This window comes from Alligator mississippiensis, chromosome 15 (assembly GCF_030867095.1).
Source record: "Alligator mississippiensis isolate rAllMis1 chromosome 15, rAllMis1, whole genome shotgun sequence".
Taxonomy (NCBI): Eukaryota; Metazoa; Chordata; order Crocodylia; family Alligatoridae; genus Alligator; species Alligator mississippiensis.
The window spans coordinates 1462843-1486717 of NC_081838.1; the positions used below are offsets into that span (position 1 = coordinate 1462843).

The following is a 23875-nucleotide window of genomic DNA, read 5'->3' on the forward strand; positions in this document are numbered from 1 at the left end:
TATGCCTCTCCCAGAGGCACTGGTGCTGGCTGCAGCCCAGGCTGGGGATGGGACAGGGCTGTGGCAATGCTGGTTGGGGGCACAGAATCTGCCTGGGGTCTCTACAGCACCTAGGAACCCCCCTAGCAGCAGCAGGATGTTGCCCACTGTGGCTCCTCTGCTTTCCCAGGGGCAGGGGCAGGTGTGATGCCCAATGCGGTATCAGGGCTCAAGGTCGTGTTGCTCAGAGGTTTGACACTGGGTTTTTCTGGGCTGGGTTTTTCTGGGCTGGTTTGGCAGGAGCCTCAGGTTAAGGGTGGACTAGATGTGACCTCTACAGCTCTACTGCTCTCCAATATCCCCCAACTTGGCTCCCCAACATTTCCCACCCTCCAACTCCCACCTGCACCTGTGAATTCCCCTCCCCTGAGGACAGAGTCTCCCCAGGGCCAGGGGAAAGGTCTGCGGATTACCAGCCCCACACGTTTGTACAGCAAAGGTGCAAAGAAGCACAGGCACAGGTAGGGGAGAGCCCAGAGGCTACTTTATTGGTAACGCTCCACCTCCATCAGCAGATCCCTGCAGGATCCCCAGTGCAGGGTCCCCATTCCTGGGGTTTTCTTTGTTCTGGGACAACCTAGAAGAGCTCAATCTTCTGAATCTGCACCTCAGGATTGATCTCCAGGACCTTCACTCCACACAGGGGGATGCGGTGCTTGAATTGCCCGAACACCTTCTTGTTCACAACAACCTGGGAGGGAGCGAGGTGTGCATGAGGCCATAGGTCTGATCCAGACCCTGGGTGGGCGGGGAAGGGATGTTTTGGGGGGCATCTCTTCCAGTCCCTGTTTGGGGTGTGGAGGCAGGGGATTTGTCTCCAAGGCTGCGCAGAGTAATCAGAGGCAGGGCAGGGGGGCGGGCACATGCATGCACACTCACACGCACACATGGATGGCCACACAAACACAGCCATCTGCCTACAACTCCCCCACTCACCCCCACACCTGCACACACACATGCCACCCCTCCACACGTCTCCCCATCCCACCAACTCGGCACAACTCTCAGCCCAGGCCCTGGTGCTGGGCTGTGGAGGAGCCTCTGCCACCCTCGGCTCTGGCCTTCCTGTCTTGCCCCTGGCCTGGATCCCACTAGCCCTTCTTGTGGGCTCCTGCCCTATCTCCCCACACTGCCCCCTGCAATCCCCTCCCTACCCAATGGCCCACTGGACCCCAGTACCTCAAAGTGCTGGTCAGTGATGTAGAACTCCAGCAGGAAGGAGGCCCCATGCTTGAACGGGTTCCCCTCCATCACCTGCTCAGACTGCCAGCCGTGGTTCTGGAAGCTATTGAACACCACACAGTTCTGGTCGAAGTGGGGCTTGAAGTGAAAGGCTATATAGCAGTTGGGCTCCTCCCCACAGCTGAAGTCCACAGAGAACCTGGGAGAGTAGGCAGAAAGCAAGACCTGTGAGACCCCGAGCCCTGGACCCCAACCCTCAACCGGAGCGCGAACCTGGCAGACAGCTTGACACAGGTCTATCACACCATGAAGGCTGTGGACCAAGTGACCATGGGGCTGCTGTTCGTTGAGTCCCCGCACACTAGAACCAGGAGGGACCTGCTGAAATGAGTAGGTGAGAGGCGTAAAAGTAACAAGAGAGTTGACTTTCTTAAGGAAACACCATCGTTCCCTGGTGGAAGTCATGGCCACAAGAGGTGGGGGAGGCAGAGAGCAGAGCCAGGATCAATGCAGGTTCATGGGGGATGGATGCATTCATGGCTGTTGAACAGGACGGCTGGAGAGATTTCCTTGGGTATCTCTAGATCGGTCCGTGGTAGACCCCAGGGCGGGTATTGAATAGGGGTGGGTCACTCTATACAGATTCTCAGCGCGGTGCTCTCTCTGTACCGCATCCACACCTGGCGCAAGCAGAGAGGGACGCTGGCCTGGATGGACCGTGGGTCTGACCCAGTGTGGCCCTGGTCATGTCCAGATGTAGACATGCGTCTCCAAGCATTAGCAATCCTGGAGTCCTAGACATCCTAAAGCAGTGTGGTCACAGCTAGTCCAGCTCCCTGCCTGAGGTGTCATCAGCCCTGTCCAAAGCATCCTATAAAATCCCGACCCCTGACACAATCGCACTTAATGCGACACAAGTCATGACCTGACCACACATTCCTTCAGTTAACACCGGGACAAACCAGGAGTAAGTAACAAAGTCGCTGGGCAAAATTGCACGTAAGGACTTGGTGCTTGAATGGGGCTTGTGGCCAGTGCTTCCAGTCGCTGGAGAGTGGGCAAACTGGTCACCTGCTCGGGAGGCCCAGCCAGGTTAGCACGGGACAGCAGTCTGAGGAGGGAGAACCCCTTCGGCCAAGGGGCCGGGTCCCTGCTGCAGCTCCAGCTCCGTGCCCAGCACTTCCAGGAGCCAGGACGCAAGTGGGCTGTGGGCTTCTCACCAGGCTGGGGTGGGGGGAGATGGTGGGAGACCATCAGGGCTAGCAGGATCCAGGCTATGGCCGAGGCAAGAAGCCCAGAGGCTCTGCTACAGCCCAGCACGAGTCCCTGGGCGTGGATTTGTGCTGAGCCGGGGGACGGAGAGACTTCCTACCGTGTCTCATGGAGGGGCGGTGTGCGTGTGCGTGCTGGTGTGTGTGCAGTTAATTGAGGGGCCCTGCTGTAGGGGTCAGCCCCCACCACCTAAGCACCCTACCCCACCCTGTCATTAAGGCGAGATGGGATCTGATGTCAGATGTGGACACATGTGGACGCCCGGGAGTGACTCCTACGTGTCCAGTCACTTACCACTGGCTGCCGCACGGCACAGAGCCCCGGATTCTCACCCCCATACCAGGGCGAAAACAATCCTGAAAAGCCAGGGAGCAGGGGACGGTCTGAGAAGGGGAAAAGAGAGGAAAGCTCAGGAGACGGCGCTTGGGAGAAGTGGAAAATATCGGACTCGCAGATGCTCCCCGGGGCCCTGGGCAGAGCCCCCGCCCAGGGGGAAGGGCTGGTACTCACCAAGCTGGTGACAGACTTGAGAGCCATGGTCGCTGCACGTCTCTCTCTGCCCAGCCGAGTCAGCCAGCTGGGGTCCGGCAGCAAAGACGGCCCCTTATATGCCAAGCTGGTCCCTGGAAAGGGCAACCCCACCCTCTGCTGATTCATCTCCTCCTCCTCCTTCCTCCTCCTTCCTCCAAGATCCACCTTTGCCCTGTTTGACTTTGCCAAGGGACAGCTTTTCCCTCACACTCCCCGAGTATTGCCCAGATAGGAACGCGGGTACAGGACCACCCCGCACCTCGACACAGGCTCTTGTTCTATATGAGAAGGGCAGAGCTGCCCTGGCCTGGCTCAGACCCCGGGTCCTTCACCCCCATCTCCCATGTCCCAGGGTGCCAGAGAGTGAGGCTGGATGGGAGAGTGAGGGGGTCCGAGCAGGGTTTTCCCCTGTTCCTGTCCCTCTCGCAGCTATCCAGGGTCTAGGACATGGTGACCACAAGGCCGTGCCCCACACTCCTGTGCCCCGCAGCCCCCGATCTCCCTTTGCCTCAACACAGGCCCAGCCCCCAGGTGGATCTGGCGAACTCTACGCTCCGCCCATGCCCGGTAGGCACGAGCTCCCCCTTTCACTCCACGCAGAGGAAAACAACCCTTCTGGTGTGAGTGTTAAACTGCCGGCCCGCTTGGTTTATGCCAGGAGCCCTCATCCTTGTCTGAACACCTTAGCTCGGGTGCAGCCACAGGACCTCACAAAACAACCATTTCATCCACACACCCCCAGATATAGTCACCAGCAATAGGTGCTCAATATCGCCCAGGGTGGCCAACCCAGCCTTATTGAGTAGATGATGATGATTTGATGACAGCAGATTTGAAGATAACAGCTGGAGCGGGGTGAACACATGCATCTGTGCTCCAATGAAACAGAGGTGGAGAAAGGGACTCCCCCAATTTCAAATCTTCTTTCATAGGGATTGGCATCCTTTGTTTCAGTGCTTTTGGGGGGTTTCGTGCCCAGCTTCTGTTTTTGCGGTTGTTCTTCTTTGGTTTGCAGCTTCTCTCCGCCTTGGAGTGCTCTTGGTGCCCACCTGGCAGGATGGGTGCATTCCTTCTCCTCGTTATCTCCTTTGTGCCCCAGGCCCAAAAGGGATTCTTCAGCCATTTATTAATTAGTTTGCTGACCAGTAACTTATGTTTGGCGCCGTGTTGCTTACATGAGCAGTTAAATATTCTTCTCCCGTCTCTACGCCATTCTCTCACCATTCACCCTTTTACACACACGCGTACATAAAGGCTATGCAGAGTTCATTCACTTACGTCAAGCAGAATGATACGAAGAGGATTTTTCCGGTTGCTCACAGGACAAGATACCACGCTTACATTGCTCTACTATTACACTCTCTGTTAGCATCAGCTACCTTAGTTCAGTTCAAGCTACGCCATCAAGACGGTCAAGGAGGCAGGATGTTGGGTGATCAACGTGAACAAGACATGTGCATTGAACTCCAACACCAACGGGATGAATGACACGTCTCTTGACTCCTTCTGGCCTGGTTTGTTGTGTGTCTCTGCACCTTCCTATACACACTAGCAAATCAGTGCACAATCCATCCGTCACATTGGCTTGGGCTTTTATCTGACCCTCATCACGAAAGCACGGGTCCCTCTTGAACCGGCATCACGCTCCTGGCACCTGTCTAACTGGAGAAACCCTGTGCTGTGTTCGTTGTATGTGTCCTGCTGCCTGGGCATGTCCCAGACCCTTTTTTATGTGGGCCCTTTGGCAAACGGCTCTGGGGTGCTGAAGGGTTTGGCCACTTGCCATGTCCTGCCTCGCCGTCCGCACTGGGCGCGGAGGGGACACGGGATGATGCCACCATGGTAGTGGGAGCCCTTGGGGCTGAGCCAACAGCAGGTGACACTGGATCTCTGGCTTTGTGACCATGATGTGAGGATCCGGGATCCCAGCCCACCTGCCTCCTCTTCCCAAAATCCTGCCTGTGCCCATGTCCGGTTCTGTCACGATGAACCACGATGCACCCACAGGCCCACAAGGCTTTGCGGCAGGGCGGCTGGTCCTGATCAAAGTGTGCAGGCACCGAGGCCGTGACCATGTGGAGGAAGCCAGCTCTGGGCACTGAGCCAAAAGATAAGGATCGCCAAACCCCAGTTCCTTGGAAATCGCAGGAGTGGGAGAAGGCAATAAAGGTGGGGCGTGGGGCAGAAGGACTCGCCTCCTGGGAGGTCGCTCCTCCCCATGGCCTCAAGTGTCACCTTCCCTTCCTTGTGTCTTTGCACTTTCCGTGGAAGCCCCTGGCTGGTTAATTATCCACCCACCCACTCCCCACTTCTCGCTGAGGTCCTCAGTAATCAGACATCAAGAACGGTTCCTGACCCGTTCCCGGGGGCTCTCGGGGTCGCGGCCCCTTGAGATCCAAGGGTGCAGCCCGAGGAGAGTGGTGCCCACCGGGGCTGAGCAATACTGCCTGGGGCGATACTGCCCACCCAGTGTCCCCACACGCCAGGGACCGCAAGGCCAGCTCTGCTCATGCGATGGTGTGGACCGCTCAGACCAGGGGCATCCAGGGTCCAAGGTGTGGGGTCAGACCCTGGCTCTATCCTGCTCGGTCTCCCATGTGCCAGGGCAGCAGGGAACAGCGCTGGAAGGGAGAGGGACAGGGTCTGAGCAGGGTTTTACCCAGTTTCTCTCCCTTTGCAGACTTAGAGGGTCCAGGACATGGTGACCCCAAAGCTGTGCCCCGCACTCCTGCGCCCAGCAGCTGCCGATGCCTATTTCCTCCAAGCTGGTGCCTGGGGCTCTTCTCCTCCCAGGGTCACTTGCCTGCCTGGGACCAGGGCCTGTCTCCGGAGGCATGGATGGGCGAAGGCGAGGGGAGGGTGACCCGGGTGGGCTTCCCTTTTCCCTACAGGAGTGGCTGGTTGTACACCTGTTTTTCTTGTGCGCGTGCCCCTTTGGCAGACGGCTCTGGGGCCCTCAGGGGTTTGGTCACTTGTCACGTCCTGCCTCGCCATCTGCACTGGGCGTGGAGGGGACACGGGACGATGCCACCATGTTAGTGGGCACTTTTTGGGCTGAACCAACAGCACTGCACACTGGATCTCTGCCTTGGCAACAGCCAGGATGTGAGGATCCGGGGTCCCAGCTCAGCTGCCCCCTCTTTGCAAAATCCTGGCTGTGCCCACATAGCGTTCTGCCTCAGCTCCGTGATGCACCTCCAGCCCCACGATGCTGTGCGGCAGGGCGGCTGGTGCTGGACAATGTGTGCAGGGGCAAGGACGTGACGTCTGCAAGAAGTCAGGGTGGCTGTGGGCACTGAGCCAAAAGATACGCACCAAAGTCCCAGTTCCTTGGAAATCACAGAAATGGGAGAGGGCCCTTCTCTGCACCTTCGCCAGCTCTTCTCCACCCTTCTGGAGGTGCAGGGAGCAGAGCTGGGCGCAGTATTACGGGCGGGTTGATAAAGGGGCCTCACGAGCTTTGCCACTTTCTTCATTGTTCCCTTCTTAATCGTCCCTAATGTTTTCTTTGCTTTTTTGGCGGTGATGGAGCTGCTCTGAGGCAGGAAAGGTGCACTGGCTCAGGGGGCGCAGAGAAGCCTTTGGGGAAGATGTGGGGTCACAAGAGACACCGGCAGCCTTCTCTCTTCCCCGCAGTGCAAAAGGAGAGTGGGGAGGTGGCTCTGGGAAGGAGCAAGTGGGAGAAAAGAGAGCTTCTCCCTCCAGCCCCTTTGCGGGCTGCCAGGCCTCCAACAGACCCTAGAAGCCCCTGCGATCCCTGCCGGCCCTTCTCCAGCTGCAGGAGCCAGTGGTCGGCTCAAGCCCCCCTTACCCCGAGGAATTAACCCTCCTGATGCATGGGGGGAGGCCACTGCCGGGGGGAAACTGAGGCTCGGAGACAGGTGGTTTCTTGTCCATAAGGAGCTGGGAAGCGAACCATGCCCTCCGGAGGCTCCTTGGTCCTGCCTCCCCTGACCACTGCACGGCACTGTTCCTCCACAGCTGAGCCTGACCAATGCCCCGCTGGAGCCGGGATGGTCGAGCCAGGCTGCCACGAGCCAAGCTGTCCCGGGACCACCTCCATAGGCAGAGAGCTGCACAAGAAGGTCTCGCCTTCGAAACCGCGTCTAGACCTGTCCCCGCGACACAGTCGGGCCCAAAAGCGACTGTAAACCTGGAAAGCCTGCGTTGCTGTGGGAGCAGGGAGGTGGGAGCAGGCGCCGGGGTGGTGCAAGGGTCTCCATCCCGGGCGGGTGGGCAGCTGCTGGGGCTGGGGCTGGAGGCGCAGCGATGCCTGTGCTCTGCTGTGGGCATCTCCCAGACTTCGGGGCTGTGTTGGCTGCCGCGTGGGGCTGGGAGGGAATTTCACCCCGCTCCGTCTTGCTGCTATAGTGTCAGGCGGGGTTAAGCCTCCCCACGAGGCGCTGGGTGCTTTTGCAGCCTAGGCTGGGGATGGGACTGGGCTGTGCCAATGCTCCTGCTGGCACCGACCCCGCAGGGTCCTGGCTGGAGGGTCTTGTCCCCGTGCTCAGGGATTTCCCCCTTGGTCAGACTGGTCCGTGCTGCCTTCCTCCACCTGGGTTAGACGGGGCGGATCCTGCCTCGGGCCAAGGTTGGAGTAGCCGTGACCTCTGGAGCTCCCTGCCAGCCCCACGGCTCTGGGAGCCTGCTCCTTGTTCCCCTCGGCTGCCACCCAATGCAGATCTAACCTCTTCTGTTGCCCAGCAAGCACCAGAACCAGCTCTTACCGTATTTCCTCGCATATCACGTGCACTAAACTTCCTAGCTGCCATTTGTTGGGTGGCGGGGGGGCTCCAGGAGGGGACATAGAGCACCCTGTACACTACAAAACACAGCACGCAGCCACTCCAGGCCCTGCCCTGGACTAGACCAGCGTAGGGATGTCTTGTTTGCTAACAGCTGGGGATGGGAGGAGGCGGGTTGTTATCCAGGCCGCCTGACAGCATTGGCCTCCCTTCTCGTATCCAATCCTGCTGTCACCGTCTGCAGGGTAATTTGTTTTGGAAAGCGAGTGGCCTCCCCCGGGACCGCCCACCCCTTCCTTCAGCCGCTGCTGCAGTGCCCTGCCTATCCCTGCTGCCACGAGGGGCCCAGATCGGGGCCCCGTCTTATTGAGTCCTGGGGCCGTCGGGTACGAACATGCAAGCCCCAGTCTCTCCAGCTTCAGCTGGGCTGGACCAGGGCCCCGATTTCCGGGGAACCAGGGCACACGGTGAGGGACGCCGTACCCAGGCTAGCAGCACGCCGTGGGGAGGGTGGGATGGGGCTGGCCCCTGTGCTGGAGCTCCTCCACGGCTGACGTCAGGCAGTGCAGCCAGATCGCCCGGCAATAAGGAACTGCCCAGCTTGCACCAGTTCTGGACCCGCGGGCACACTGGGAGGGACTGGGTGGAAGAGGTGCTTTTAATGAGCCTCTTGGTAGAGCAGGATTTAATCCCCAACCCTGCCCCCACCGCCTTCCTCCCCTGGCTTTCTGGGTGGAAAAGTGGTTTCATGGGAGTTTAAATGAAGCTTTAGGCCGGGGCCCATCTGTGCTGTGCTGCTCATCCCTGCAGCATCTGGATTAAGCCGTGCTAGGAGAGTACCATAACTTTCCGCTTATAGCGCGCCCCTTGGCATGTATGGGCAGCCTGAATAGTTACGGGAGGAGGGGGAAAATTGTCCTTTGTGGTACCTAAGTTGCAGCAGCTGGATGTCTGATACCAGCTCCCCGGGGGCTCCCCACAGGTCTGGGTATGCGGTATCGGGGAGTGGTGATTGCCCAGAGCCATGACTCCCCCAACACACATTTCCAGACCAGTGGGGATCCCTTTTTTTCTCATGTATAAGGTGCACCCCACTCTTCCCCAGCTGGGTTTGCAGGGGACGGTGCGTGTTATAGGTGATACATTATGGTGGGGTTTCCTCAGGTCTTCCATGGTCTTCTTGTGGGTCATCAAGCAAAAGACAATGCTTGCTAATGAGGAAGAGAAGGAGCAATGACCCACATGGTCACCACCAGGGAGGGAGTCCAGCTGGGTATGCAGGGGGTGAGGACATCGTTCCCCTCCGAGCCTAGCCGCCCAGATGGCTAATTGGTCCAGGCCAGGGGTGGATCTGATTGGGGGCAGTGGGGCAGTCATGCCCTCCTTTGGTTCCTGCTCTGCCCAAAAATTAAACACAACGGCCTGGCAGAGGCAGCGGCATTTCTATCCAGGCAGCAGTGAGGGAATCCATTGACTTCACGGCTCGTTGTCATCTCCCCAATTCCTGCTAATCTCTCTGCTCCACAGGTCTGAATGACCCTCTCTCCCTTCCAATGGTCTGGATGTTCCCCAGTTCAAACTACCCTTTCTTCTGTTGCCATCTGTCCACCCTCCCTGGGAACGTCTCTTCTGTTTCCCAGCCCTGTGGACTGTTTTTAGTCCTAGCTGAACATCTTAATTCGGGTGTGGTCATGTGAGCTCATGGGAGCCTGAACGCAGGGGTGGAAATTATTTGTATGGAAGTGACCATATAATATAATAGACCATAGCAGTAGTGTCTCAGGATAACTGGACGCCCATCTCATTTTCACTCCTATCAAAAGACAAATTTAAAATCTTTACATTGGGCCCTCAGGATTAATGTGCAGCTAGTACATGTGAAAGTAAGAAAGAATCAAAGGAACTGGGCTTTCTTCTCTCCCGACGTAATTCCAAAAGTTTGATTTTTAGAAGTCTTTCCATTAACTACCTCCATAATGAATCAGTGTCCTGATTGATAGTATCACTCCTCCGTCCGGGTCGTGGCACCTCGTGGGGCAGGGCAAGGAACAGCTGGCGGGGGAGATGACATTGAGCGGTTAGCCCGTTCACAAATCTCCACTAAAAATCATTGGTGTTTTCAGAAGGACCCCACCCTCTGGGAACGTACCAATGTCCCGCACTCTCCCTCCGGGTGCTGGCCCCCAAACCCTGGTTGCCAGCTGGAGCGTTCGGAGTGGGGCAGTGCTGGCAAGAGGGGCAGGCGCGGGACCAGGTACACAGTCGTGTGTACTAGGAGTGCTGCGGGTGGTCTTATCTCGAGCACCCGTTCAGTGGGAAAGGGTGGAGAAGAGGGTGCCCCTGCCTGAGGAAGTGGTAGGGTTTGGGTAACACTGGGGGCAGTTTGCCTACATTGTCTACCCTTCCCAACTGCCTGTGTCGAAAGGCACCATGTGGGTCTTTCGTTCTGTGGCTTGGCTGCTCCGTGTCTGGTTCTCCTCTCCCACAGTGTTATTATCAATGCTTTATGCTAGATTATCTAGGGGGTGTTCTACTGCCTTTGGAAAGGGCCAGTTGCTGGTCATCAGTGGCTGTTAATTAGTTCTTTGAGGTGAGAAGTGCCCTGAGCCACGGGGCACAAAGGCACAGTGCACAACGAAGCCCAAAGCTGGCTGTCACCTGAGGGAGTGCTGAGTTGATGAGTCTCAGGGAAAGGGATGTCTGTTGTTTGAGGACTATGGGCAGTGACAGGGACGGATGGAGAGCATGGGAAATTCTGTTGGAAGAGGGTGGGGTTTGGATTGCAAATAGGCAATGTGATTTGGGTATTCTTTGGACAATAAACAGAAGTGACTTTAAATGGGAATTTATGCTTCTCCTTATATAGATTTATAGATTCATAGATGCTAGGTTCAGAAGGGACCTCAATAGATCATCGAGTCTGACCCCCTGCATAGCAGGAAAGAGTGCTGGGTCTAGATGACCCCAGCTAGATGCCTATCCAACCTCCTCTTGAAGACCCCCAGGGTAGGGAGAGCACCACCTCCCTTGGGAGCCGGTTCCAGACCTTGGCCACTCGAACTGTGAACAAGTTCTTCCTGATGTCCAGTCTAAATCTGCTCTCTGCTAGCTTGTGGCCATTATTTCTTGTAACCCCCAGGGGCGCCTTGGTGAATAAAACCTCACCAATTCCCTTCTGTGCCCCCATGATGAACTTATAGGCAGCCACAAGGTCGCCTCTCAACTTTCTCTTGCGGAGGCTAAAAAGGTCCAGGTTCTCTAGTCGCTCCTGATAGGGCCTGGCCTGCAAGCCCTTAACCATACGAGTGGCCCTTCTCTGGACCCTCTCCAGGTTATCCGCATCCTTCTTGAAGTGCGGCACCCAGAATTGCACGCAGTACTCCAACTGCTGTCTGACCAACGCCCTATAGAGGGGAAGTATCACCTCCCTGGACCTATTCGTCATGCATCTGCTGATGCACGATAAAGTGCCATTGGCTTTTCTGATGGCTTCGTCACACTGCCGGCTCATGTTCATCTTGGAGTCCACTAGGACTCCGAGATCCCTTTCCACCTCTGTGCCACCCAGCAGGTCATGCCCTAGGCTGTAGGTGTGCTGGACATTTTTCCTCCCTAGGTGCAGCACTTTGCATTTCTCCTTGTTGAACTGCATCCTGTTGTTTTCTGCCCACTTGTCCAACCTGTCCAGGTCTGCCTGCAGCTGTTCCCTGCCCTCCGGCATGTCCACTTCTCCCCACAGTTTTGTGTCATCCGCAAACTTGGACAGAGTACACTTCACTCCCTCGTCCAAGTCGCTGATGAAGACATTGAAGAGTATCGGTCCAAGGACCGAGGCCTGCGGGACCCCACTGCCCACACCCTTCCAGGTCGAGACTGACCCATCTACCATGACTCTCTGGGTGTGACCCTCCAGCCAATTCACCACCCACCGGACTGTGTAGTTATCCAAGTCACAGCCTCTTAACTTGTTCACCAGTATGGGGTGGGATACTGTTCCTAAACTCCTGCCCCCAGACATTGAAAAAGGTACGTGCATTGAGTACATAGTAATACAAGGTAATAGGCAGTTAGAGAAGCAATACAGCTGGAGCACTGTCGACTGCCTGTGGACTGGAAATGTTAATAGGATGTTGCTAATATTTGGGTACACTCATGCTTTTGAGATGAGAACCTGTTGCCACATGAAACCGTGCCACCAAACAATCAGCATCCTTATGGAAATGCTCAACAATTTCTAACATTTCACTAGTCCTGCTCTGTTCCAAGGGGGCATCCCCAGGCTGGTCTCAACTCACTTGCTTCCAGGCAAACCACCTGCCCATCTCGCCTGCCTTGCCTTGATGTTCCTGATTGATGTTGATCAGGCGGGAGGCTGCCCTTTACCTGCCCGGATGACAAGCACTTCTTCACACACTCCAACCCCACCTTTTCATGTCCCATGTCTCACAGATGTCTCCTGAGCTAGACAGAGACCAGCAGGACAAGGGGGGCTTTGACATTTGCACATTCATATGAAAGTGATTTGGGGGGGCAGGGGCACATATGGGAAGAGGAGAGGACATCCTCCCTGCAGGAGGGAGGGGTGCTGTGGTAAATAAAAGGTATAAAATATAAAGAAAAAAATGGGTGGGCTCCACTGGCCACACCAGCAGTCCCCAAAGTGATGGGAGGGGGGAAAATTGGGTACCAATTTATGTAGATTTGTCAGGGAGAGCACCAGGAGAGAGCCCCTGAAAATGAATAGCTGGGTGAGCGGAAGAACATTTGGGAGGGTGGGGAGGAGTGTAAGCAAAAGTCCCCCCAAAAATAAACCAGTCGCTAAACACTTTCCTAAAGTGTCCCCTGCTGTAATTCAGGACCAGGAGATCAAGAGGGTAAAATTGCCATAAGGTGCCCTCTGGCGTCTTTTACTTGCAATAGCACACTAATACTTGTAATACTATTTACACTTGTACTATTACACTTGTAATAGCACACTGACCAGTTCTGAGTCTTAAACGTGTTACGTAACAGAACTGTAACGTCATTCTTTGTTGTACACTGCGAGAGTGAAATCCTCCTAGGGAATATCTGTCGCTAGAGAAAACCAATGAGGTGCACAAGTGCCCTCAGTGTCCCTACAAGTGGCAGGGACTTGCAGGTCATTTGCCGTGTCATTGGCAGGTATTTTTTTGCGTGCAGTGAATGTTTCAGCACACCGGGCGTAGCTGCAGAGCCCGGCGTGACTCAGTCTTCTGCTGACCTCTTCTTCTGACTTCATGAAATAAATAGTTCAAAGAAACTGTATTGTGGTTGTCGTCTGCTGGTTCGCTGTGCTGACAGCTGGGTGTGCTAGGGTGTGCTGGGGCTTGAAGATCGGGGTGACCCCGCTCTCTTTTGGAGATCGGTCCGTGTCTATGGTGTATGTGCCCTCTTCTCCATTATTGGGGAAGCATGCAGTGCGTGGGGCACCCTGACCCCCTCAGTGCTATTATAGATGTACCAGGCCGTTGAAGGGGCACTTACCTCCAGAGTGTCCTACGTCAGGCTCTGCCTGGATGCTTGAGGAAGATTGTTCCCTCAGGGACACCTTGCCAGGAACTACCATCGGTTTTGTACCAATCAGGACACAAAACTTGTAGTCCAGTCTTATCCCCAGCACGGGATTCAAGATTCCAAACTTGGTTGGAGAGCCCAGTAAAACTGCAGCCCAGGGATTGGCTGGCTACTCCTCTTATACCTGGGTATATCCCCACTCTGAGGGGTGGTAGAAAGAGATGTGCACTAAGTGAAGATGGCTGGAAGAGCCTTCACCGTGTCCCATCACTCTGCTGTCTGCTGAAAACTTCATGAGTGGCTGGAGGCCAGTGGAGCACCTGAAAGTCGAGCAGGGAGAGCAACCCCTAGAACGAGCCCTTGGAGTTTTTGAGATGGCGTCACAAATCCCTTTGGGTGGGGACAGAGCCCCAGGGAGCCCAGAGAGCAGGACACCGATCCCCCACTGAGTTTGGGATACTTGGGCTGAGTAAGAGTGGGATAAACCCCTGTGTGAGCGGCCACAGAAAGAACTGTGTGGAGCCGTGTCAGCTTGAGGAAAGAGATGCCAGCAAGGGAAAGTGCCCAGGACACCTGTGTGGGCTCACACCCAGGGAGGCTCGGCCTGAGGGGAAGCCTCGGTGTGCAAGTGCCTGAAGGGTAAGCGAGAGCGAGGTGCTGCCTGGCCTGCCTGCGGCAGTGTGAACTTTTTTTCTGTGTGCAATTGTGTAAATAGGCCTGCGGGCTTGGAGAGGCAGAGAAGTGTGCACAGAGGTGTGTGGGGAAGAATCTGTGTTTTGCAGTGGTCTGGAGAGAAAACAGTCTCCAGACACCTGGGGCTACTGGGGATAGCCCGAGACAGCTGGAGTCCTCAAAACACATGATGAAAGGAGTGAGGGACTGCCCCTCCCTCCATCCTTTGGACCTAAGTCAGAGTGAATGGCTATTTGTTGTGAATTATTAATTAGGGGATTAATATAATGAGTATTTAGCATAGTGTATGTTTTGTAGCCATCAGATTGATCATCTCTTACGTGGAAATAATTATTAACCGCTCTTTCTGTATAAACTCACCCATGGTGCATTTTACAGAGAGCCCAGAGCGGGCCAAGCCAATTGAGAGGGTCCAAGAGCCCAGAAGAAAGGCTGTTGGCGGGTCCGGGGGTCTGAGGGCCCAAGTGTATAAAGCGTTACATCAATGAGAGAGAACATCCATGAGGCTTCAGGTGCGGTGTAGGGAAGGTGAACGTGCTGCACAGTTTGTCCTTCAGGCTCTTAGTGCCCTGCAGGGTCCTAGTCAGGCTGATCAAGATTTACCAAGCCTGAGGGCTGGATTGAGCCCAGTGGGGTCTCGGGAAAGGCCCAGTGGGAACTTACTGGAATTAGGGCTCACTCTAAGGCTGTTGGGAGCATCCCTGTACCAACCTATATTATTTAAGAACAAGGCATGGCAGGCGAGTGATCTAGGGAGAGCAGCATTTGAGTTTGAGCCAGGCAGGAGCAGCAAAGCCACAACGGAAAGTCATGGCCACCCCTGTGGCAATGAGCCTGTCACAGCAATAGTAGTGGGGAGTGGGGACAGAAGGATCCACTTATTGGGAGGTTGCTCCTCCCTGTTGCCTGAAGGGTAACCTTCCCTTCATTGTGTCCATTGGCAACGCGTAGGGGGTGCACATGGATGCACATGCACTCCCTGAGCTTGGTGGTGCACCCCCTGCAAAAAGCGCCACCACCAATGCTGATGGTACCTGCGGGCAGTCCTGGACCGCCACTGGCCACTGCCCCCCTGGTGGGGGAGGATCTAAGCTCAGCAATGCCTGTGCTCTGCTGGTGGGGTGTCCCAGGCTTCCAGATTTTCCTGGTTGCCCCCCTGTCCCTGATGCTGCTCACATCAGCAGTCTTTATGCCTCTCCCAGAGGCACTGGTGCTGGCTGCAGCCCAGGCTGGGGATGGGACAGGGCTGTGGCAATGCTGGTTGGGGGCACAGACTCTGCCTGGGGTCTCTACAGCACCTGTGAACCCCCCTAGCAGCAGCAGGATGTTGCCCACTGTGGCTCCTCTGCTTTCCCAGGGGCAGGGGCAGGTGTGATGCCCAATGCGGTATCAGGGCTCAAGGTCGTGTTGCTCAGAGGTTTGACACTGGGTTTTTCTGGGCTGGGTTTTTCTGGGCTGGTTTGGCAGGAGCCTCAGGTTAAGGGTGGACTAGATGTGACCTCTACAGCTCTACTGCTCTCCAATATCCCCCAACTTGGCTCCCCAACATTTCCCACCCTCCAACTCCCACCTGCACCTGTGAATTCCCCTCCCCTGAGGACAGAGTCTCCCCAGGGCCAGGGGAAAGGTCTGTGGATTACCAGCCCCACACGTTTGTACAGCAAAGGTGCAAAGAAGCACAGGCACAGGTAGGGGAGAGCCCAGAGGCTACTTTATTGGTAACACTCCACCTCCATCAGCAGATCCCTGCAGGATCCCCAGTGCAGGGTCCCCATTCCTGGGGTTTTCTTTGTTCTGGGACAACCTAGAAGAACTCAATCTTCTGAATCTGCACCTCAGGATTGATCTCCAGGACCTTCACTCCACACAGGGGGATGCGGTGCTTGAATTGCCCGAACACCTTCTTGTTCAAAACAACCTGGGAGGGAGCAAGGCGTGCATGAGGTCATTGGTCTGATCCAGACCCTGGGTGGGCGGGGAAGGGATGTTTTGGGGGACATCTCTTCCAGTCCCTGTTTGGGGTGTGGAGGCAGGGGATTTGTCTCCAGGGCTGCGCAGAGTAATCAGAGGCAGGGCAGGGGGGCGGGCACATGCATGCACACTCACACGCATACATGGATGGCCACACAAACACAGCCATCTGCCTACAACTCCCCCACTCACCCCCACACCTGCACACACACATGCCACCCCTCCACACGTCTCCCCATCCCACCAACTGGCACAGCTCTCAGCCCAGGCCCTGGTGCTGGGCTGTGGAGGAGCCTCTGCCGCCCTCGGCTCTGGGCTTCCTGTCTTGCCCCTGGCCTGGATCCCACTAGCCCTTCTTGTGGGCTCCTGCCCTATCTCCCCACACTGCCCCCTGCAATCCCCTCCCTACCCAATGGCCCACTGGACCCCAGTACCTCAAAGTGCTGGTCAGTGATGTAGAACTCCAGCAGGAAGGAGGCCCCATGCTTGAACGGGTTCCCCTCCATCACCTGCTCAGACTGCCAGCTGTGGTTCTGGAAGCTATTGAACACCACACAGTTCTGGTCGAAGCGGGGCTTGAAGTGAAAGGCTATATTGGATTTGGGCTCCTCCCCACAGATGAAGTTCACAGAGAACCTGGGAGAGTAGGCAGAAGGCAAGACCTGTGAGACCCCGAGCCCTGGACCCCAACCCTCAACCGGAGCGCAAACCTGGCAGGCAGCTTGACACAGGTCTATCACACCATGAAGGCTGTGGACCAAGTGACCATGGGGCTGCTGTTCGTTGAGTCCCCGCACACTAGAACCAGGAGGGACCTGCTGAAATGAGTAGGTGAGAGGCGTAAAAGTAACAAGAGAGTTGACTTTCTTAAGGAAACACCATCGTTCCCTGGTGGAAGTCATGGCCACAAGAGGTGGGGGAGGCAGAGAGCAGAGCCAGGATCAATGCAGGTTCATGGGGGATGGATGCATTCATGGCTGTTGAACAGGACGGCTGGAGAGATTTCCTTGGGTATCTCTAGATCGGTCCGTGGTAGACCCCAGGGCGGGTATTGAATAGGGGTGGGTCACTCTATACAGATTCTCAGCGCGGTGCTCTCTCTGTACCGCATCCACACCTGGCGCAAGCAGCCGGGTCCCAGCTGCAGCTCCAGCTCCGTGCCCAGCACTTCCAGGAGCCAGGACGCAAGTGGGCTGTGGGCTCCTCACCAGGCTGGGGTGGGGGGAGATGGTGGGAGACCATCAGGGCTAGCAGGATCCAGGCTATGGGCGAGGCAAGAAGCCCAGAGGCTCTGCTACAGCCCAGCACGAGTCCCTGGGCGTGGATTTGTGCTGAGCCGGGGGACGGAGAGACTTCCTACCGTGTCTCATGGAGGGGCGGTGTGCGTGTGCGTGCTGGTGTGTGTGCAGTTAATTGAGGGGCCCTGCTGTAGGGGTCAGCCCCCACCACCTAAGCACCCTACCCCACCCTGTCATTAAGGCGAGATGGGATCTGATGTCAGATGTGGACACATGTGGACGCCCGGGAGTGACTCCTACGTGTCCAGTCACTTACCACTGGCTGCCGCACGGCACAGAGCCCTGCATTCTCACCCCCATACCAGGGTGAAAACAATCCTGAAAAGCCAGGGAGCAGGGGGCGGTCTGAGAAGGGGAAAAGAGAGGAAAGCTCAGGAGACGGCGCTTGGGAGAAGTGGAAAATATCGGACTCGCAGATGCTCCCCGGGGCCCTGGGCACAGCCCCCGCCCAGGGGGAAGGGCTGGTACTCACCAAGCTGGTGACAGACTTGAGAGCCATGGTCGCTGCACGTCTCTCTCTGCCCAGCCGAGTCAGCCAGCTGGGGTCCGGCAGCAAAGACGGCCCCTTATATGCCAAGCTGGTCCCTGGAAAGGGGAACCCCACCCTCTGCTGATTCATCTCCTCCTCCTCCTTCCTCCTCCTTCCTCCAAGATCCACCTTTGCCCTGTTTGACTTTGCCAAGGGGCAGCTTTTCCCTCACACTCCCCGAGTATTGCCCAGATAGGAACGCGGGTACAGGACCACCCCGCACCTCGACACGGGCTCTTGTTCTATATGAGAAGGGCAGAGCTGCCCTGGCCTGGCTCAGACCCCGGGTCCTTCACCCCCATCTCCCATGTCCCAGGGTGCCAGAGAGTGAGGCTGGATGGGAGAGTGAGGGGGTCCGAGCAGGGTTTTCCCCTGTTCCTGTCCCTCTCGCAGCTATCCAGGGTCTAGGACGTGGTGACCCCAAGGCCGTGCCCCACACTCCTGTGCCCCGCAGCCCCCGATCTCCCTTTGCCTCAACACAGGCCCAGCATCCAGGTGGATCTGGTGAACTCTACGCTCCCCCCGTGCCCGGTAGGCACAAGCTCCCCCTTTCACTCCACGCAGAGGAAAACAACCCTTCTGGTGTCAGTGTTAAACTGCCGGCCCGCTTGGTTTATGCCAGGAGCCCTCATCCTTGTCTGAACACCTTAGCTCGGGTGCAGTCACAGGAGCTGTGGGGTGGAAATGCCTGCCGGTGAAGTACTGGCGGCACCGTGGTTACACACATTGCCGATTGCTCAAATCACGAGTGAGACTTTATAAAGGGGGATAAGGCAAGGTGCCGCATTTATTGATCACATGAGTTAGACACAGAGGTTCAGGCACACAAGTCATTCAAACGCCCACAAATCATCGTAGACATCATTACACACAGGCATACACATACACAAAACAACCATTTCATCCACACACGCACCACATATAGTCACCAGCAATAGGTGCTCAATATCGCCCAGGGTGGCCAACCCGGGCTCATTGAGTAGATGATGATGATTTGATGACAGCAGATTTGAAGATAACAGCTGGAGCGGGGTGAACACATGCATCTGTGCTCCAATGAAACAGCGGTGGAGAAAGGGACTCCCCCAATTTCAAATCTTCTTTCATAGGGATTGGCATCCTTTGTTTCAGTGCTTTTGGGGGGTTTCGTGCCCAGCTTCTGTTTTTGCGGTTGTTCTTCTTTGGTTTGCAGCTTCTCTCCGCCTTGGAGTGCTCTTGGTGCCCACCTGGCAGGATGGGTGCATTCCTTCTCCTCGTTATCTCCTTTGTGCCCCAGGCCCAAAAGGGATTCTTCAGCCATTTATTAATTAGTTTGCTGACCAGTAACTTATGTTTGGCGCCATGTTGCTTACATGAGCAGTTAAATATTCTTCTCCCATCTCTATGCCATTCTCTCACCATTCACCCTTTTACACACACGCGTACATAAAGGCTATGCAGAGTTCATTCACTTACGTCAAGCAGAATGATACGAAGAGGATTTTTCCAGTTGCTTACAGGACAAGATACCACGCTTACATTGCTCTACTACTACACTCTCTGTTAGCATCAGCTACCTTAGTTCAGTTCAAGCTACGCCATCAAGACGGTCAAGGAGGCAGGATGTTGGGTGATCAACGTGAACAAGACATGTGCATTGAACTCCAACACCAACGGGATGAATGACACGTCTCTTGACTCCTTCTGGCCTGGTTTGTTGTGTGTCTCTGCACCTTCCTATACACACTAGCAAATCAGTGCACAATCCATCCGTCACATTGGCTTGGGCTTTTATCTGACCCCCATCACAAAAGCATGGGTCCCTCTTGAACCGGCATCACGCTCCTGGCACCTGTCTAACTGGAGAAACCCTGTGCTGTGCTTGTTGTATGTGTCCTGCTGCCTGGGCATGTCCCAGACCCTTTTTTATGTGGGCCCTTTGGCAAATGGCTCTGGGGTGCTGAAGGGTTTGGCCACTTGTCACGTCCTGCCTCACCGTCCGCACTTGGTGCGGAGGGGACACAGGACGATGCCACCGTGGTAGTGGGAGCCCTGGGGGCTGAGCCAACAGCAGGCGACACTGGATCTCTGGCTTTGTGGCCATGATGTGAGGATCCGGGGTCCCAGCCCAGCTGCCTCCTCTTCCCAAAATTCTGCCTGTGCCCATGCACGGTTCTGTCACGATGAACCACGATGTCCCCACAGGCCCACAAGGCTTTGCGGCAGGGCGGCTGGTCCTGATCAAAGTGTGCAGGCACCGAGGCCGTGACCGTGTGGAGGAAGCCAGCTCTGGGCACTGAGCCAAAAGATAAGGATCGCCAAACCCCAGTTCCTTGGAAATCGCAGGAGTGGGAGAAGGCAATAAAGGTGGGGAGAGGGGCAGAAGGACTCGCCTCCTGGGAGGTCGCTCCTCCCCATGGCCGCACGTGTCACCTTCCCTTCATTGTGTCTGTGCACTTTCCGTGCAAGCCCCCGGCTGGTTAATTGTTCACCCACCCACTCCCCACTTCTCGCTGAGGTCCTCAGTAATCAGACATCAAGAACGGTTCCTGACCCGTCCCTAGGGGGCACTCGGGGTCGCGGCCCCTTGAGATCCAAGGGTGCAGCCCGAGGAGAGTGGTGCCCACCGGGGCTGAGCAATACTGCCTGGGGCGATACTGCCCACCCAGTGTCCCCACACGCCAGGGACCGCAAGGCCAGCTCTGCCTCATGCGATGGTGTGGACCGCTCAGACCAGGGGCATCCAGGGTCCAAGGTGCGGGGTCAGACCCTGGCTCTATCCTGCTCGGTCTCCCATGTGCCAGGGCAGCAGGGAGCAGCGCTGGAAGGGAGAGGGACAGGGTCTGAGCAGGGTTTTACCCAGTTTCTCTCCCTTTGCAGCCTTAGAGGGTCCAGGACATGGTGACCCCAAAGCTGTGCCCCGCACTCCTGCGCCCAGCAGCCGCCGATGCCTATTTCCTCCAAGCTGGTGCCTGGGGCTCTTCTCCTCCCAGGGTCACTTGCCTGCCTGGGACCAGGGCCTGTGTCCAGAGGCATGGATGGGCGAAGGGCAGGGGAGGGTGACCCGGGTGGGCTTCCCTTTTCCCTACAGGAGTGGCCGGTTGTACACCTGTTTTTCTTGTGTGCGTGCCCCTTTGGCAGACGGCTCTGGGGCCCTCAGGGGTTTGGTCACTCGTCACGTCCTGCCTCGCCGTCCGCACTGGGCGCGGAGGGGACACGGGACGATGCCACCATGTTAGTGGGCACTTTTTGGGCTGAACCAACAGCACTGCACACTGGATCTCTGCCTTGGCAACAGCCAGGATGTGAGGATCCGGGGTCCCAGCTCAGCTGCCCCCTCTTTGCAAAATCCTGGCTGTGCCCACATAGCGTTCTGCCTCAGCTCCGTGATGCACCTCCAGCCCCACGATGCTGTGCGGCAGGGCGGCTGGTGCTGGACAATGTGTGCAGGGGCAAGGACGTGATGTCTGCAAGAAGTCAGGGTGGCTGTGGGCACTGAGCCAAAAGATACGCACCAAAGTCCCAGTTCCTTGGAAATCACAGGGCCCTTCTCTGCACCTTCGCCAGCTCTTCTCCACCCTTCTGGAGGTGCAGGGAGCAGAGCTGGGCGCAGTATTACGGGCGGGTTGATAAAGGGGCCTCACGAGCTTTGCCACTTTCTTCATTGTTCCCTTCTTAATCGTCCCTAATGTTTTCTTTGCTTTTTTGGCGGTGATGGAGCTGCTCTGAGGCAGGAAAGGTGCACTGGCTCAGGGGGCGCAGAGAAGCCTTTGGGGAAGATGTGGGGTCACAAGAGACACCGGCAGCCTTCTCTCTTCCCCGCAGTGCAAAAGGAGAGTGGGGAGGTGGCTCTGGGAAGGAGCAAGTGGGAGAAAAGAGAGCTTCTCCCTCCAGCCCCTTTGCGGGCTGCCAGGCCTCCAACAGACCCTAGAAGCCCCTGCGATCCCTGCCGGCCCTTCTCCAGCTGCAGGAGCCAGTGGTCGGCTCAAGCCCCCCTTACCCCGAGGAATTAACCCTCCTGATGCATGGGGGGAGGCCACTGCCGGGGGGAAACTGAGGCTCGGAGACAGGTGGTTTCTTGTCCATAAGGAGCTGGGAAGCGAACCATGCCCTCCGGAGGCTCCTTGGTCCTGCCTCCCCTGACCACTGCGCGGCACTGTTCCTCCACAGCTGAGCCTGACCAATGCCCCGCTGGAGCCGGGATGGTCGAGCCAGGCTGCCACGAGCCAAGCTGTCCCGGGACCACCTCCATAGGCAGAGAGCTGCACAAGAAGGTCTCGCCTTCGAAACCGCGTCTAGACCTGTCCCCGCGACACAGTCGGGCCCAAAAGCGACTGTAAACCTGGAAAGCCTGCGTTGCTGTGGGAGCAGGGAGGTGGGAGCAGGCGCCGGGGTGGTGCAAGGGTCTCCATCCCGGGCGGGTGGGCAGCTGCTGGGGCTGGGGCTGGAGGCGCAGCGATGCCTGTGCTCTGCTGTGGGCATCTCCCAGACTTCGGGGCTGTGTTGGCTGCCGCGTGGGGCTGGGAGGGAATTTCACCCCGCTCCGTCTTGCTGCTATAGTGTCAGGCGGGGTTAAGCCTCCCCACGAGGCGCTGGGTGCTTTTGCAGCCTAGGCTGGGGATGGGACTGGGCTGTGCCAATGCTCCTGCTGGCACCGACCCCGCAGGGTCCTGGCTGGAGGGTCTTGTCCCCGTGCTCAGGGATTTCCCCCTTGGTCAGACTGGTCCGTGCTGCCTTCCTCCACAGCAGGGGCATGGCTTCAGCCTGCGGGTCTTTGCAGCGTCTATGAACCCCCTTTTCCACCAGCAGGACATTTGCCCCGTGATCTCCCAGCGGCGGGGGCGATGCCCAGCGCGGGGTCGTGTTGCTCGGAGGTTCGATGCTGGGTTTGTGCGGCCTGGGTTAGACGGGGCGGATCCTGCCTCGGGCCAGGGTTGGAGTAGCCGTGACCTCTGGAGCTCCCTGCCAGCCCCACGGCTCTGGGAGCCTGCTCCTTGTTCCCCTCGGCTGCCACCCAATGCAGATCTAACCTCTTCTGTTGCCCAGCAAGCACCAGAACCAGCTCTTACCGTATTTCCTCGCATATCACGTGCACTAAACTTCCTAGCTGCCATTTGTTGGGTGGCGGGGGGGCTCCAGGAGGGGACATAGAGCACCCTGTACACTACAAAACACAGCACGCAGCCACTCCAGGCCCTGCCCTGGACTAGACCAGCGTAGGGATGTCTTGTTTGCTAACAGCTGGGGATGGGAGGAGGCAGGTTGTTATCCAGGCCGCCTGACAGCATTGGCCTCCCTTCTCGTATCCAATCCTGCTGTCACCGTCTGCAGGGTAATTTGTTTTGGAAAGCGAGTGGCCTCCCCCGGGACCGCCCACCCCTTCCTTCAGCCGCTGCTGCAGTGCCCTGCCTATCCCTGCTGCCACGAGGGGCCCAGATCGGGGCCCCGTCTTATTGAGTCCTGGGGCCGTCGGGTACGAACATGCAAGCCCCAGTCTCTCCAGCTTCAGCTGGGCTGGACCAGGGCCCCGATTTCCGGGGAACCAGGGCACACGGTGAGGGACGCCGTACCCAGGCTAGCAGCACGCCGTGGGGAGGGTGGGATGGGGCTGGCCCCTGTGCTGGAGCTCCTCCACGGCTGACGTCAGGCAGTGCAGCCAGATCGCCCGGCAATAAGGAACTGCCCAGCTTGCACCAGTTCTGGACCCGCGGGCACACTGGGAGGGACTGGGTGGAAGAGGTGCTTTTAATGAGCCTCTTGGTAGAGCAGGATTTAATCCCCAACCCTGCCCCCACCGCCTTCCTCCCCTGGCTTTCTGGGTGGAAAAGTGGTTTCATGGGAGTTTAAATGAAGCTTTAGGCCGGGGCCCATCTGTGCTGTGCTGCTCATCCCTGCAGCATCTGGATTAAGCCGTGCTAGGAGAGTACCATAACTTTCCGCTTATAGCGCGCCCCTTGGCATGGACGGGCAGCCTGAATAGTTACAGGAGGAGGGGGAAAATTGTCCTTTGTGGCACCTAAGTTGCAGCAGCTGGATGTCTGATACCAGCTCCCCGGGGGCTCCCCACAGGTCTGGGTATGCGGTATCAGGGAGTGGTGATT

General features: G+C 57.0%; 2 protein-coding genes across 4 annotated transcripts; both read right to left on the reverse strand.

Moving 5' to 3' along the window:
• Positions 1–518: 518 nt before the first annotated feature.
• On the reverse strand, positions 519–7897 carry LOC132245633 (galectin-7-like). Of its 2 annotated transcripts, none has more exons than XM_059718297.1 (4): positions 7752–7897; positions 2788–2876; positions 1219–1420; positions 519–730 (listed from the first exon to the last, which is right to left on the reverse strand). In XM_059718297.1, exons 1-4 carry the CDS (start codon positions 7794–7796, stop codon positions 617–619), a joined length of 450 nt encoding a protein of 149 aa, XP_059574280.1. In that variant the 5' UTR covers positions 7797–7897; the 3' UTR covers positions 519–616. The 2 variants fall into 2 exon arrangements, with proteins under 2 accessions (XP_059574280.1, XP_059574281.1); XM_059718298.1 differs by lacking the exon at positions 7752–7897 and adding an exon at positions 3004–3071.
• Positions 7898–15703: 7806 nt separating this feature from the next.
• LOC132245756 (galectin-7-like) lies at positions 15704–22967 on the reverse strand. 2 transcript variants are annotated; one of them, XM_059718603.1, is made up of 4 exons: positions 17739–17818; positions 17523–17611; positions 16403–16604; positions 15704–15915 (listed from the first exon to the last, which is right to left on the reverse strand). In XM_059718603.1, the coding sequence occupies exons 1-4, from the start codon at positions 17763–17765 to the stop codon at positions 15802–15804; spliced, it is 432 nt and encodes a 143-aa protein (XP_059574586.1). In that variant the 5' UTR covers positions 17766–17818; the 3' UTR covers positions 15704–15801. The 2 variants fall into 2 exon arrangements, with proteins under 2 accessions (XP_059574586.1, XP_059574587.1); XM_059718604.1 differs by lacking the exons at positions 17523–17611; positions 17739–17818 and adding an exon at positions 22844–22967.
• Positions 22968–23875: the final 908 nt, after the last annotated feature.